General features: G+C 37.1%; 2 protein-coding genes across 2 annotated transcripts; both read right to left on the bottom strand.

Moving 5' to 3' along the window:
* Window positions 1-1,264: 1,264 nt before the first annotated feature.
* EAF02_011353 (uncharacterized protein) lies at window positions 1,265-5,569 on the bottom strand (the record flags this gene model as incomplete). Its single annotated transcript, XM_038907400.1, is given in 6 exon segments — window positions 1,265-1,550; window positions 1,567-2,480; window positions 2,545-2,642; window positions 2,701-2,800; window positions 2,905-4,334; window positions 4,393-5,569. 6 exon segments carry the CDS (start codon window positions 4,631-4,633, stop codon window positions 1,265-1,267), a joined length of 3,069 nt encoding a protein of 1,022 aa, XP_038752880.1. The 5' UTR covers window positions 4,634-5,569.
* A 1,885-nt stretch (window positions 5,570-7,454) lies between these two features.
* Window positions 7,455-7,971, bottom strand: EAF02_011354 (uncharacterized protein; the record flags this gene model as incomplete). Its single annotated transcript, XM_038907401.1, has 4 exons — window positions 7,455-7,496; window positions 7,584-7,658; window positions 7,769-7,858; window positions 7,939-7,971. The coding sequence occupies 4 exons, from the start codon at window positions 7,969-7,971 to the stop codon at window positions 7,455-7,457; spliced, it is 240 nt and encodes a 79-aa protein (XP_038752881.1).
* Between the last annotated feature and the right edge of the window lie 8,508 nt (window positions 7,972-16,479).

A 16,479-nucleotide genomic window follows, 5' to 3' on the forward strand; every position in this document is an offset into this window, starting at 1 on the left:
AGAAAAAAATGAATGAATGGGATGTTACTCATTTTATAAATCAATTTTTATAAATCAATAAATCAATCGATTATACTCGATACTTAATACTTGAGACTTAATATACAATACTCTAATACTCAATAAGTAAATTAAAGGAAAACAGATACCTTGAACCTTGACCTTGACCTATTCTCTAAGATGTATTAAATGAGCTCCGTTGCGTTAACAGGAGTGTATAAATCAATCAGAGTATTAGAATTTCTTGATGTAATTTGATATTTATATTTAATCTTTAATATAAAAATCAATTAATATTATTTTTACATTAAAATTTTGAATATAATAATATATATTAATTTGCAATCTTTAGTATTTTTTAAAATTTAAAAATCGAAATTTGAAATCAAGATTCTTATACTATAAATAATATGATTGAAAAATTATTAAAATAGTTATTTTATTCAAAGAAACTTTACTATTTAAGATATATCGTTTTAAATTATTTTTGGAGTTTATTTAATATATCTTAAGGGATATTTCTTAATATACTTTTTAATATACTTATTTACTTCTAAAACTAAAATAAGATAAAATAAGATAAAATAAGATAAAATAAGATACAACTAAGATAAAATAAGATAAAATAAGATAAAATAAGATAAAATAAGATATAAATATCATATAATATAACTAATAACTAACTATGATATTCCGAATCTCAAATCTCAAATCCCATATTCTAGCTCCAGCTCCAGCTTCAACTCCAGCTTCAATTCAATACCTATTCAAATCCTATTGAAAATCCTATTGAAAATCCTATTCAAACCCATCCATCAAACCCAAATCCTCACCTGCATTTCTCCATTCTCCATTCTCCATTCCAGCCTTGCAAATCCCATCTCATCTTATCCCATCTTATCCTATCAAATCCAGAATCCAGAATCCAGAATCCAGAATCCAGAATCCAGAATCCAGAATCCAGAATCCAGAATCCAGAATTCGACTTGCATCCCATATCACCCAGAATACTTAGGGATTTTCTTTTTTTTCTTTCTTTTTTGGGTGCGTTTGCGTTTGCGTTCGCCCTTTTCTTCATCTTCGCCTTTATCTTCATCTTAGCCTTTATCTCTGTATTGATGTTGATGCTGATATTGATATTGATGTTTATTCATATTCATGCTCGCGAGGTACATGTGTGTGTGTGTGTGTGTATATGTCGTTATTATCATAGGAAGTCATAGTTGGGATCCCCTCCCCTCCCCCCACTCCACCCACCCATCCCCTAACTCCTCAACCAACTACTCCCCAAAATTCCCCCACTCATACTCCCATTACTCCCTCTATTCACATTCCCCGGCGCGCCCTTTGAAGCCGATCCTACACTTCCACTACTCCTCCTATTTCCACTCCCACTTCCACTCCCACTTCCACCACCACCAACTAACCCACCATCACCCCCCGAAGTCCCCGGTCTCATCCCCACATCCACCTCCAATCCAGACTGCACCCCCACCAAAGGACTACTAGGCGTACTCGCCGTACTCCCATTACTCCTCACGCTCGCCGCCCTCCGATTTCCCATACCCCATCAACCCACTCAGCGAACTCCCACTTCTTTCCCTCAGCGCCTCTCCCTCTTTCTGCACCGGACTTTGTGGTCCCCTCGCACTCCTATTCCTACTCAAACTAGAAGGAAAACTAACCATCCTCCCTTTTCCTCCCGAGAATCCAAAAGCTGCTCCTAACCCTCCTCTTTCTTTTTTCTCAATATCCGTGCCTAATATCTTCGACGCTTTAGCATTACCAGACGAAGAATCCGTACTTATTAAGTCCTCCACAAAACTACTTGGGAAAAGTCCCCATTTTCCTTTACTAGTACAGCCACTCCAACACCACTGATCTTGCCATGCATACCCTACACTATAGATTCTCTCTCCTTTCGAAAATTTAAGCCATCCTTCTTCTTTATCTTTCGGTTTCCAATCCCATTTCGCGACTGCTTGAAGAGAACTCTGTGGATTCATTTTCACTTCATCTCGCGGTGGCGAAAGGAAAGAAACAGTGTTTGCGGGAAAAGAGCCTCGTTCGCCATCATGATATCCTATACACCAAGTACCTCCAAAGCGTTCCGGAAACGTAATCCCCACAATTTTCGCACCGTCTGCAAAATGCATACTTTGCTGACCGTCAGGATCACGAAAAGTTTTGGCGACAGGTTTTGGATGATGGGTTGTTATTGCGTGAGCGGTAGGACGAGATGCTACTTTGGATGTGATCTCAGACATGCAATAGGGAGAAAATTTAGGTTCGTGGATGGTGAATTGAATGTCAAAGTCAAGGACTGAAGGAGGTTGAATTCCATAGACGGTTGTAATACCTGCTACTTGAGGAAGAGGACGAGGATGACGGGCTAGGTGACGAAATAGGGATGTTACGCTAAAGAAAACGGTTGCGTCGTGTTCTTCAACTGTGCGATGATCTTCAATACAGAATATACACTTGATTGGGATGTTAGTTATTTATTTGAGTTTAGAACGCAGGAAGAAAGAAATGGCTACATACACCATAGATAGGATCATCTATTGAAGACGTTTTAAGGTGACATTTGGAAATAAATCGTTGACGCCATCGAATACCGGTATTAGAATATATACCAGAACCTATACACGAACTCAGATTAGCATCCTTTCCCACGCTCAAAAAGCAATTTACACATACGATCAAGTAATCTATCCTTTTCCACATCATTCCATCCAACCTCATAAGCACATTTAATACATCTCGCACTCAGAGTAGCACTATAATGGCCCTGATCCTTCTGTTAGTACAGACAAACCTAAATATTAGCAAGGGGGCGCGAATAATATCTGACCAATGAAACGATGAACAAAGTAAAAGTAAAGAACAGGAAATTCCACATACCGAAGGTCTCTTAACGACTTTAAACCCAGTTTCCCCTCTAATCATGGCTTTAGCTCCTGGACAAAATCCATCGAATTTATAAAACGAACTATCATGCCTCATAGGACAATCTATACTTCTCATTGAAGGAGTGGCTCTATGCATTGCTAATTGACTTTGACTTCGATTTTCTGGAATGGGATTCGAAGGTTGTATTGGTACTGGTTCGGGATCTTGAGTTGGTACAACTTCTAAACCACTTTCGATAACAGGAACAACTTCTAATCCATCTTCAACTCCATTACCAAAACCAGGCAGTTGCAACGTGGTAGCTAAGGATGTAGTAGAGGTTGGAGTTGTGGTAGCAGGTGCTAGTCTACCCCATGAAGCTGGATCATGGATTTCAGACATTGGTGGACTGACTGGACTTTTCAACCATAATGAAGTTCCTGACTCCGAAGGTTGATATTCGCTAATACCGGGACTGACTGGCGTCGCTGATATTGGCGTCGGAGGTTTTAGCGAGGCAGTAGGGAAATATTCATTGTCCGGTTTCGTCGTACTCGAAGATGCAGGTGTAGCATCTCGATCTCGTAATGATCCATTTCTCGAACTTCCTCCCTGAGAAGTCTGACCTTGACTCCTTTTCCGTCCTATCAAATCATCATATCCACTTCCTCTAGAACTATGCCTCTCTATCGGACTACTAGCTGACGAATATGAGGACCAAGGAGATGTAAGCATCGATCCATCACTAAAAGTTTCGCTTGCCCTATTCTCTTCTATCGAGGAGACTGATTTCCGTATTTCGTTATGAAAAGACATACGAGACTGTTTTCTCCGTTCTAGGAATTCCTCATTCGCATTAAGTCGTTGATATACCAGTTCTTTAGCTATTAGTATTTGCTTTGAAGGTGGTGTTTCATATCCATATTTTGGAGGAGGCGTAGCTTGTATCGATTCTTGATAACTTGGTTCTGGAGATGGACCACGAGGAGGAGTCCTTGGTCCTACATCGAAATATGGTCCGCTCAGACTCCATGGATCTTCCTTTCTGGGAGATTTCCTTGAAGGATCTGACAACGAAACTTTATGATCAATAACTTGTCTATCAATCTGGGAGGGCAGTGATGAATACGGTGGAGCGGTGTGATTTATAGAACCTGTTACCGGTGGTCTTCGAGGAGATTGTTCCATAATCGGTACATGTGCAGGACTCAATGGGGGAGATCTATCCTCCATCCGAAAGTGATGACGATCCGTCTGATCTATCCGATCCCGCAGATTGTTGAAAATAAAAGTACACTCCGTCCGACATCTTTTCGATTGTTGTTTAACATTTGTAAAAGCTGATGCTTGAAAAGATTCGAGGTTTTCATCGAAATCCTGACATTCATCAATTTGATCCCTCAGATCAATCTTAACCTCTTTCAATCGATTTTGAATAGATTCTACCACATCATCAGTCAATAACTCCCATATATCCCCATATTCCTTAACATCACTTACCATCCTCCATCAACGCCTTAGCAAAATCTTCCCCATATGACCCTACAGCATCTCTGTAAGCATCCGCAATAGCCTGACTAGTCTTTTCCAAATTCTTCTGTAAATTTTGTGCCAACTCCGATATATAAATTAAATTACTCGGCCCTTCGCTCGCAGATCTCGCAACCCTCTTCGTTAACTTTATCCCCGCATCTAGTGCCTTTATGATACCCTTTATGGGAGCCGCAAAATCGTCCGACATGTGGGCGGGAGCTTACGAGCGTAGCTCGCGAGTAATGAATATAGCTTCGAATAGTTCGTATATAAATGTATATTCCAGACGCACCACTTCACCAAGGACGGGATGACCTAATTCGCAAACCGTCTCCTAGCCCGACCGTCTCGCGCAAAGGCCACTCCACTTCCAATTGTACTAATCTTTATCGACAAATCTTGCGCCAGTAGTGTTCGGGGTCGTGTTTACGTTCGCTTTCAATCGATCGATCGAAGGAGATGTGTATAATATCGAATCCGTTTCCGTAATATCTAGCCCAATCCCTCCTCCAGATAACCAAATCTCAATCCGCGGTACTGTAGGGAATATAAAGAATGTAATGGTCAAATGTCTATACTATTTAAAACAATAAATTGAGCGATCGCGCAAGTAATCGTGTATGCTGGCACGGTAGCACTTCGAATGAATGATGGTGAGGTCTGTGTCTGCAGGGGAAATGAAGAGCGCGAAAGGATGACTGCAGGTAGTGGTGTTGTGTTGCGCTGAGGCTCTTTGCATTACAATATAACATGTATGTAAGTGTAAGTAACCTTTTACTCGGTAGGTATTACTCGTCCACGGGTCGTCCAGTCTCTTTGGGGAGTATAGATGTATGCAGTATGACCATACCCGGAAGAGTAACCGTCCAATATCGAATCCACACAATTTACTGGCAGAAGGATGATCGAGAGTGCGATTCTAGAAGTTTGTATGGCTGTACAGATGTAATAAAAGGCACGATGCCCGAAAGTCCGTCTCCGTTGCCTGCTACCCTCGTCTTGCCCTGCTAGCTGCTGACACACACGATACGTAGATAGATAGCCTTGAGAACGACACTTTACCAGAAACCTACCAGAAACAGAAACCTACCAGAAACTTTGCTTTTTCCATCGACCTTTCTTTCTTTCCCAGATTTCCATCGGATGCGAGCTCATGTCCTATAGAAATAAAGCTTAGGGACGAACTAGAGGTCCCCACGTACCACTTCTTGTCAGCCCTGATCCACGCTGTGCTGCAAAGTGAGCACAGCCCCTGGACCGATTAAGCCCTGTGCTCTTCTATCTGCTATACAAGTACTGGGTAGTAACTACGCAGGAGAACAGGCTCTTTGAACTCTTCTATCCCTTTCACAAACGTAGATGATACCTTTGAACAGTTTCCCAACAAAACATGTGTAATTAAATGAAGTTTCAAAACTATTGGAAAGAAATTGTCACCAAAAGAAAATGTACAAAAAAAAGAAGAATCTTTTGACACGATACGATACAAATTAGAGTAAAAAGGTACTTTAGCTCTAGCGGCTAGTCTTTCCATAATTTGATAGAACAGGAGGCCCACTATCGGCTCAGCCCGATCGTTCGTCCTATGTATCAAGGTATCTGTGTCTTCGAACGAACTTGTCGATGGAAAATCATTATCCCGCAAGGTCGGTGACCATTTTATTTGTGGTGGTATGGAATGAAAAGTCACGTGGCTTGCCCAAATGACTATGGAGGTCTGTTATACCGCCTTCATTAGCTAGGATCGATTTGTGTGGGCAGAATTCTATTAATGCCAAAATAAAAGCGGTGTAGCATACTTATCTCATCCTCCCTTGTATGGTGGTGTGGTGGTGACCCTTTGGTGATTACATAATTTAGGTCTTGATTTCGAGGCATAAACATTCTAAGAATTACTAAAGAGTCTACAATAATAACTCTCTCTTTTTTTAATAAAAAAATAGTCATTAGATGATTTTAAAAACATTATTATATGTTATCTTTTAAAATATAAAGTATTTATAAATAATTCATGGTTGAAAAAAATAGCAAATTAAAGTCTTAATATTTATTAGAAATATAAAAAAACGACTTAAGATTATATAGAGATATAAAGAATAAACTATTTATTATTATTAAAATAATAAATGATCAGTAATTATTATTAAGAAATATAACAAAATGATGAGAATTCTCAAATTCTAAATGTTTTAATTAGTTAGTAGATTCCTGTTTAAGCGAGGTGTTCTATATTGATAGTCTAGGAGATAGTATACTTTAGTATTAAATCAAGTGAATTCTAATATCTTGAATAGCTTTTACTTTATTAGAAAGACTATTACGTGATAGTACTAGTCCTGGCCTATGTCATATTCTTCTATTCTGTTCTACTATATATATAAGAGTAAGATAGAACTTCTAGTTCTATCTCCTAGACTTTTAGACTTTTAGCTTAGTAGTGAAACTTCTAAATACTCTCAGAAGTAACTCCGTCACAATAGATAGAACCACCCTTGGTTATAAATGGAACTGTAGGGAGGGTTTACTTGTAGCTTACAAATCATTAGTCTAAGGGCTAATATGTATATATAAATCTATCTATCTGTCTCCTTGTTAAGTATAGATATGAAGACTATACCTACTCAAGGAGTAGAGTAGTGTTACATGATGACACCAGCCCTGGCCTATACCCTAGCCTGCTATTCTATTCTACTATATATATAAAAGTAAGATAGAACTTCTAGTTCTATCTCCTAATATTTTGGGCTTTTAGCTTAGCAGTAAAGCTTCTGAATACTCCCAGAAGTGATCCTGTGATAAAGACTTAAGTTCATCTCTTCTTTAATATATCTTTAGTTCTTTTTCTAGTATTTATATAAGTACTTATCATTCTACGAAATAGAGTAAATTTCACAAACGGAGATATATGTATATGTTATATAAAGATGTAAATTACTATTGCTAGTTACTTTTATCTATAAAACGTTTTCTCCTCCAGTTTTCTCGATATGTGACCTCGCTCCATGATTCACATCTTCTCTATGGAGTACTTAGTTAGCCTCGCTAGCATAAGCTCCAGCTTGAAGGCAATACTATTAGAAATATCAGTACGGCTTTTAGATCGAGAGGAAGTATATTATAGAAGAAGGCTAATAGAACGCATAGAGGGCGCTACTTACATAGTTCCACTCATCGCCGCCAATGTGCTTCTGGTTAGACCAGCATACCCAATCGGGAGTGTTGACGAGATTTTGCTGCCAGAAAGTTAGTGATATAGTAGTCATACCGACGGGGTATTTGGAAATGCAATTGACAGGAGTAGGACTAGATGTAGATAAGGGTTAGAGAATAACGTATGACTTACGGGTGTGCAATCGGGGCAAGTATCCCATTGTTTTGTGCCAGTGTTTCGATTCTTGTAAGCAGCACACGCGGCCTTCGTAGCACCGTTGTTCTGTCAAAATTTACTTAGTATGATATCATCCGGGTCTAAAGGCTTTAAAAACTCAAAGAATGCTTACCCGTGGGGTTGACTTGACAAAACCAACTTGCTTGATGTCGGTGCATCATGCAGTATAATGCAAATCGGCAATAGCGCTAGAAATAATATGTTAGATATTAAAGATCTATAGGCTTGAAATGGCAATGTTCTTACCCGCCGAACATGAGCGCTATGGTTAAGAGGACTGGATAATGCATATCGAAAGGATCTGGATGAGAAACTTGGATAATGAATGTGAATAATGAATGTGGATGAAAAACTTGGATAATGAATGTGAGTGAGTGATGTTGATGAAGAGGGTGATTTGAGAAATGTTAGGAAGGGACGAGGTACTTATACCTGCAGCCGAACCTTCTTTGATGTCTGTTTGATAGACGTCCACTTCGTCTCCTCAAAAAGCACTGTTTGACTTAACTGCCAAGAAGTAATACATTAACTTCCTAATTCGAGATGAATATCTCCGTGAGGCTATGGCAGTCTTGTAGAATTGGACTTCGTGTGTAAGAAACTTTGATATAGTGCTTTGCGGCACTTGTATTTCGTATAGGCTAGAATCATTATCAATATTATATCTACGTGGCTTTGAGATATTTCTGTGAAAATCGAGATGTTAACGAATTAATCTACATTATAACAAGCTCAATATATATTAGAGATTACTCTTAGAATTCAAGTTTAGTAATCTAAAGAAAGCATATTAAAGAGCTATCTATATAATTAGCTTATAATTAGTATTATATTATTCTGATTAGATATAACTATTATATATATATATCATTTCTTTAGATAGATTTCATTTTAAACTTACTTTAAATGAATGATTTAAAATTTAATTAATTTTTAATCCCTAATAAATTCTTAATATACAAGATATATTGTTATTACTTTTATATATCAGATCTAATATATTAAAAGAAATAAGTATATCAACTTTTCTTATATAATAGAAAAGAGGCTAAATACGTATTGAAGAGAATGAAAAGCTTGATTGTATTCCTATGAAAGGTTGAAGCTATTTAAGGTGCTAGAAAGCTAGTAAAACCATACTAGAAGGGGCTGTAGTATTCACTTTGTTATCTATAATAGCTAATAATAGATGTTTTTTTTAGATATCATTAATTAATATATCTAAGGAAAATCGATATCTCCTTTACTTTTAATTTAATTTCGTATATTCTATTACTTGTCGACTATTAGAAGAATTCTGTCAACCACTATAGGTGATTGGTAGCATCAGCTCCGATATACAGTAACTCCGATATAATCGATTTTTTCAAAAATTAATATCAATTTAACTAAATATTATATAATTATGAATTTTGTACAAAATTATAATCTTTAATTGCTTTTTTAATATTTATTAAAATTTGTTATTTTAAATATTATTATTCAATTATTTATTAAATTTAATATTCTAAATAATTCGATTAATTTTATTAGTTGAGAAAAGTTATATATATACTTGTAAAATCATTCTAACATTAACGTGGTTTAACAGTAGGTCGGCCATATCAGTGGGTCGGCCATTTTTACCTCGAATTGTTATTCTATATTCAATACGCGTTTTCTTCATAATTAATCATGGAAATTCATTCCAAAGAAGTATGTATAATTTTAGCTATTCAAGCTATTGAATTAAACAAAAAATTAACAATTCAAAAGACAGCTCAGCTCTATTGTATACCTCAATCTATATTGGATAATAGAATTCGAGGTAAACCTAATATGGCTGAAAGCCAACCAAAAAGTTATAATTTGATTGAATTGAAAGAGGAGGTACTTATTCAATATATACTTAATATAAATAAAAAAGGATTTTCATTTAAACTTAGAATAATAGAAGATATAGTGAATCATATTCTCGAATCGAGGAGTACAAAGCATATTGGGAACCTCTGGGCATATCGATTTATAAAGCATTGAATCGAATTAAAGATACGTTTTAATTGTGTTTATGATTTTCAAAAAGCTCTTTGCAAAGATCCTAAGCTTATTGAAAAGTGGTTCCAGTTGGTTTCGAATATGTAAGCAAAATACGGTATTCTCGATTGCGATTTCTACAACTTCAACGAAACAGGCTTTATGATGGATATAATATACCCCGGAATAGTAGTAACTAGTACTGAACAAAGTGGCAGAAGCAAGGCAATACAACCAGGCAATAGAGAATAGGCTATAGCGATTATATGTGGTAATAGGGAGGGCGAAACTATACCTTCATTTCTAGTAGTTTAAGGACAGGTTTATCTTTCCAATTAGTATACCGAAATCGATTTCCCTGTAGATTGGGCTATTAAATCTATATCTAATGAATGGATAAACAATGAGATAGGTTTAGAATAACTGAAGCATTTCGATAAGTATATTAAGAATCAAAGAAAGGGCAAATATTGAATGTTGGTATTAAATAAGTATGAAAATCACAAATCAAAAGCTTTTCAAGTATATTGCAAAGAGAATGATATTATATGTTTGGGTTTATTATTATATTCAAGTCATTTAACTTAATCACTTGATATAGGTTGTTTTAGCAATCTAAAATATTTATATAATAATCAAATTGATGGATTTATCAAGGTATATATCAATTATATTTCGAAAATTAAATTCTTTATAGTTTTCAAAGCTGTATATCAAGAATCAATCACAATTCAGAATATGAAATCAGGGTTTTGAGGAGCAGGTTTAATACCTTTTGATTCTGAAGTTGTGCTTTCGAAATTGGATATTCGAATTCATATATTTATTCCCCTTTTTTTCGATTTAGATTAATAGATTTTTCAAACTTCTTGTAATCTAACAGAAGCTTTTTCTCAATCAATATTAGTTAAATTTCGAATAACTTGTTATTAAGTAAGCTTCCCTACATTTATATTTGAGATTATATTAGTGTCACGGCGCCAAGTACTCTACCACTAAGCCACGTAACCCCAAAAGGGTATAAGTAGTTTGATCAACATCAAACCTACTAAGTAGAGTTATAACCAATCCGTGATACTACTTCCTCCTTCAACCCCGGAATGGGCATAGCGGGATCTCGTCCCCTATCCCGGAATAGGATTGCCAAGGATTCTAGTAGTAGAAATTGATTACGTACCTAAAAGTGGGCGGGACCGCTTTTCCCTGACTAATCGGATTCCATCACGAAAAGCCTTCGGGTAGGATCAAACTAACTGTCACGGCGCCAAGTACTCTACCACTAAGCCACGTAACCCCAAAAGGGTATAAGTAGTTTGATCAACATCAAACCTACTAAGTAGAGTTATAACCAATCCGTGATAATTAGCTCTAGCTAAAGGTATAGAGAAATTAGCTTATAAGAATACACTTTTGAATATTGAGATTCGTATACTTCGGAAGGCAAATAAGATATTAAGTAAATATTGATATACAAAAAAAACTCAAATACATCAAGGAGGAATACTTATTAAACAAAAAGCTTTTGATATATTATTTCAGCAAAAGATTGATATTTAGATTCAATATAATGAGTATTAAAAAGGAAGGAATTCTAATAGGGAAATATCTTTTAATTGATATTATAATAAATATAGAAAGATAGAATATAATATAAGAATTTATTAGAATAATATAATAGATTCTAGATTATTAGAATCTTTATAGTTTTAATTGATTGATTTAATTGTTATTGAATAATATAACTTTGGAATAACAATTCGAGGTAAAAATGGCCGATCCACTGATATGGCCGACCCACTGTTAAACCACGTTATATAAACTTCAAATCTAAAATTAATAATACAATCCTAACATTCAATTTTTAAAAATTTCATAATCAGAAATAAAATAATAAAAAGAAAATCTGATAATTATATTAAAGTAAATTTAATAATTATTTTCCTATATTCAAATATAGAATTCATTATATAGTTGAATTAATATTGATTTTTGAAAAAATCGATCATATCGGAGTTGCTGTATGTCAGAGTTGATACTATCAATCACCTAGGGTGATTAGCCATGAGGATGATTAGCCGACAAGTATTACTTCAAATATTTTGGTTTCAGTTGAGTATACATTCTTTCTAATTTAAGATTATTAGAGATTTCATTAAACATATCAAAATCCGATCCGAAACGAAACGAGCTCTAAGTTAGTAAACCAGTAGCTCTGCGTCAAAGAACGTCCACCCCACGAACTCCGCCCCTTGTTAGTTCCTTTGTATCTTCAGAACGATCTCTCTCTCACCGGGGGGTATACAACTCGTTACCCCTAGAACATCTAGCGAGGATAGTACATATGAATAGATAAAAACCTTATTTTAACCTTTTCTTTATCAGGTCAATGTTGGGAAGAGATTACTTACCCACAAACCACTACTACCCTTCCTTTTCGGCCTCATGTAAGAGCCTCGTATTAAGAACAAAACCAGGCGCCAAATAGTTGCGCATAGAAGCTGTAAATGCTTCGCCCGCAAAACTGATTGGGAATTATCCATACCTGGAGTACTCACCTAGAAGAAAAAGCAATAGATCGGCGCGGTTAACGACCCGAGAAGCATATCTCCTTTTCATTCAATGTCGTTTGTACTATCAAATATCATATTTTAGCCGTACAAATAAAAAAGGGCTAATTCAGGCATTTCGTCTGGATACTAATATCACAATCATCACACACAATGCCATAGCGACAGGTGTAACACAGACACTTGGCACAATTATTCCTCTGCGATACGAGAAGAACGGCCTTAATCACCGAAATCGTGTTCATGATATCTTCCTTGGTTCTCGAATTATTCTTTCGACTTGAGTTTGATAGTTGCTTTCATGCTCTAAGCGTGGTAAATTGCGTAAATGTGGTGTAAGCTACTGAAATTCTGGGTTCCAAAAATATCTTCAACTAGATTGATTTCCTTATTTTTCGAGCTTGTATTTCATATTCAATGTTTTATTCATTGGTAATTCGAGATAGTATTGATCTTTGGTATAGTATAAAACGTATATCGATATATAAGAGCAAAAGAAACTCTACCATATAGCAAGGGGGAGTATGATGTTGTTTGTGTGTTCTAGATTGTAATACTGATCTCTCTGAAGGAAATTTAGATAAATACGTAGACTAAAGTAAAAGTCTAATTGACATTAAAATTTAGCCTCAGTCTTAGAACACTGGGCATGCGATGGTTCACACGACTTATAGTAATACTAATCACTTGACAGGAGAATTATCCCCTAGAGTGCGGCTCTACGTAACCGAAAAAAGCGGCGGAAATTGATCACCATTCAAAAGAACTTCAACAACTAAGATCTCTTTTCGATATAATATTAAATAATAATAACACTTAATAGCAATACAAAACAGACTCAAATTTTCATTTGCTTTTTTCAAATTTCAATATTTAATTTGAAATGAATTTATAATCTATTAAAAAAGATCTTTGAAAGGGTACTCAATTTCCGTTGCTTTTTTCGGTTACGTAGAGTGCGGGCAAATGCCGCCCATTGTAGTCCGTGCAATATACCTTGTATGAAGAAATATGATTGGTTAGATTGGCTTTTGTAATGCTTTTTTAATCACTCTGTTTATAAATAGGAATCTTGATTTCAAATTATAGTTTTCTAAAGAAAATTAAAAAAAGCGAAGATTAGAAAGTAATACATATTATCTTCTTCAAAGTTTCGAAATAGAAATAATATTAAAAAGATTTTATATTAAAGATTGAATGTGAATATGTGATTAAATTCCAAGTATCCTGATGTTCTGTTCCCTTCTGGAAACAGAAGCGGATCGCACCCGCAGAGGAGCGAATAGCCCCTGGCATTGAAGTTAAATTGCTAAATTCGGTCGCGACGATCACGCCGCTCAAATAGTTCCTTATCTTAGCACGTCTAAATACCCTTAGGGAGGTCCAAAACAGACGTTAATTAATATAAATAAAAAAAAATAAAAAAAAATATCCTGATGTTCTGATTGGTCACTAAGATACCTGTTAAGCGAGGGCGCCGAATGTCCGCACTCTAGGGGATAACCTTACTCGAAACGATCCATAACATAAAGTTTCGTCCACCGGACAGTGTAATTCAATCGAATTTTGGTCCACCGGACAATATAATAATTCAATCGAAGTTTTGTCTTCCCATACCAACAAGCCACAGGACACTTCCTGAGAGCGATAGGATCTTTCATCAAACATCTCTGGAAACAAGATCACCATCGATCAACTCCGTCACACAGACAAAGCCAAATCTAGAGCTGAACGTAGTTCTACAAACGATTCCAGAAAGTTGATTTCAAAGGCTATGCGTGTTAATACAGTTAGGTTTATCAGAAGCCTTTCCTTTACTTGGTTTCCTCAAGCACCTATCCGATCCAAGCCTTCGTCACACCAGCCAAGCCCTCCTGCATCCACGGCCTCTCCAACGAGGCATCTGCATCAAATCCGTGTTCTCCACTCTCAAACTTTCCAACCACACTTCCCTTTCCAAACTTGTCGTGTTACAACGCATAATAGCATACATCACTCAGTTGCATTGGCATCACAAACTCTTCGTTCAATCTACCTTGACCACACTTACTCACCTTCTACGAAAGGCAAAACGAGTGATTCTATCCTAGGTGCTTTGGTAGCTCAGCCCAAGGAATACCGCGATTCTTGGAGCTAGCAGTAGCCCATTAGTAAGGAATTCACAATGAGGAGTGTCGAGAAGGACGTGCCGACCTAAGTGGGCTTTTTGAGGAATTGGCTGAGTCTCCAGTGCGTACTGTAGTTGGCATTGGAGAATGAAAGCTAGAGGAGAAGATCGCAAGTTGACCATCTTCCGTCGTAACAAAGGGCTCGAATTCGTAACATTTTGTCTCGTGAGGTAGCTGTCGGATTGACACGCGCTCTGGGGATAGAATTATCGGGGTGTTTATGTCATGGTGGGTTTTCGGATAGTGGGAGAGACACTTGGGCTTACACTCGTGACATCGATCCCATTGCTCTTGAGGCCTAGGGATATCACCGTGACCGACCCCTCATACGAAGTTGGGGCATTGACTCCGAACGGAACTGAAGGGAAGAGTTGTCTCGGAAGAGTCTTGATGGATGGATCGGGTGGGAGCGTGGGGACTGCTGCTTTCAAAGTCTCTGTATCTAGAGAGAATCTTGATGCGACTGGTGGGGGTAGCTCCAAGCGCTATCAATGCCTAGTTAAAACTTATATTGCTGACACTCCCGACCAAAAAGCGACGTCTCTTCGCTCTTCTTGAGGGCTAGACCTCAAATCAGAGATCATTTAGTTATTACAGACTAGATCGCCCCTTGCCACTTATATTGGCGGCTACCAGATCCGTTTACCAAGTATAGACGATGATAATCCAAGTATTTCACCAATGACAGCTCTCATTATAGAATTCCCCTTGCTCTTTATCCTACTATTCTACACTCTCATCAACAGCTGTTTGTATCAAATTCATCAATCCTTCATTAATTAACCACCGTGACACTGGAATGCCCTTACACCCCCAAATATCGAGTCTCAACCCCAAATGTTCATCGCGCACCCTCGCCGACTTCTTTCGCTTGAGCAAGCAGCCGTCGTGAGCATCCAAGCAAAGTACTCATTCGCCTACGTTTCCTGCAGCAATCGAGCAAAGCGAAGACATCCTCCGTGATCGACAATCCTGATAGCGAAAAGACATAGACGAAAATCCAGGGAGACATGAGACGGAAGTGTGCGTTTGTGAGCGAGAATAAGGCCGAGAAGAAAGACTTTGAAATTTGGGTTTGCTGAGAGGGAGATGAGGACGAGGACAGTGGTGAGGATGATGAATATTGAAATGCGCCTTTGATGAGAAAGGAGTAGGGCATTGTGCCTTTTGTTTGAAGATTTGTGTATGTTGCTTTTGGGGCGAACTAGAATGGTGTTTGGAAGTGTTGGGGTTCTGAGGGAGAGATTTTGCTTGCAGTTTGATTGTTAGCTACCTAGGTAGTCAGGGAACTTGTTTGCTTGAGCGTTGTATCAGACGAGTTATGGGATTAAATCTATAAATTATAATGGAGTGCGCTGCTATCGCTTTCTCGATATGTGACTCTTGATGAGAAGTATTATAATAAATAGAATAAGATGTAACCTATAACTATGAAATTTCACTTTCACACTAAAGTAGCAAGAATAGTATAAACTTATTATCCAAACGTATCAATCTAACAGGTACCTACCTACTCGTACCTAGGTACTTATACTTTACTTCCCATTCCTAGCCGTCAAAGATCGACAACCCCCTTATCGCTAAACTATTTCTCCGTCCAAAAAAACCAAGCTCTTACATTTCCTTCCATTGCCATAAATAATCAATCAATCAAGCAGCGAGGCGACCCCAATCAATTAAAGAGTCCTTGAAATATAAGATCTCACATATGCCACATATGCACCTTTAAGTTTTTGCACCCCACCCACTGTACCCGCGATTTACTACCATATCCAATCTACCATACCTATCTACCATACCTATCTACCATACCTATCTACCATACCTATCTACCATACCTATCTACCATACCTATCTACCATACCTATCTACCATACCTCGAGCATACCTACCTATCTAAACATAGCGCTAAGAATGC

The sequence above is a fragment of the Botrytis sinoallii genome (assembly GCF_014898435.1).
Source record: "Botrytis sinoallii strain Bc 23 chromosome Unknown BSIN_031, whole genome shotgun sequence".
In the NCBI taxonomy this organism is placed as follows: Eukaryota; Fungi; Ascomycota; class Leotiomycetes; order Helotiales; family Sclerotiniaceae; genus Botrytis; species Botrytis sinoallii.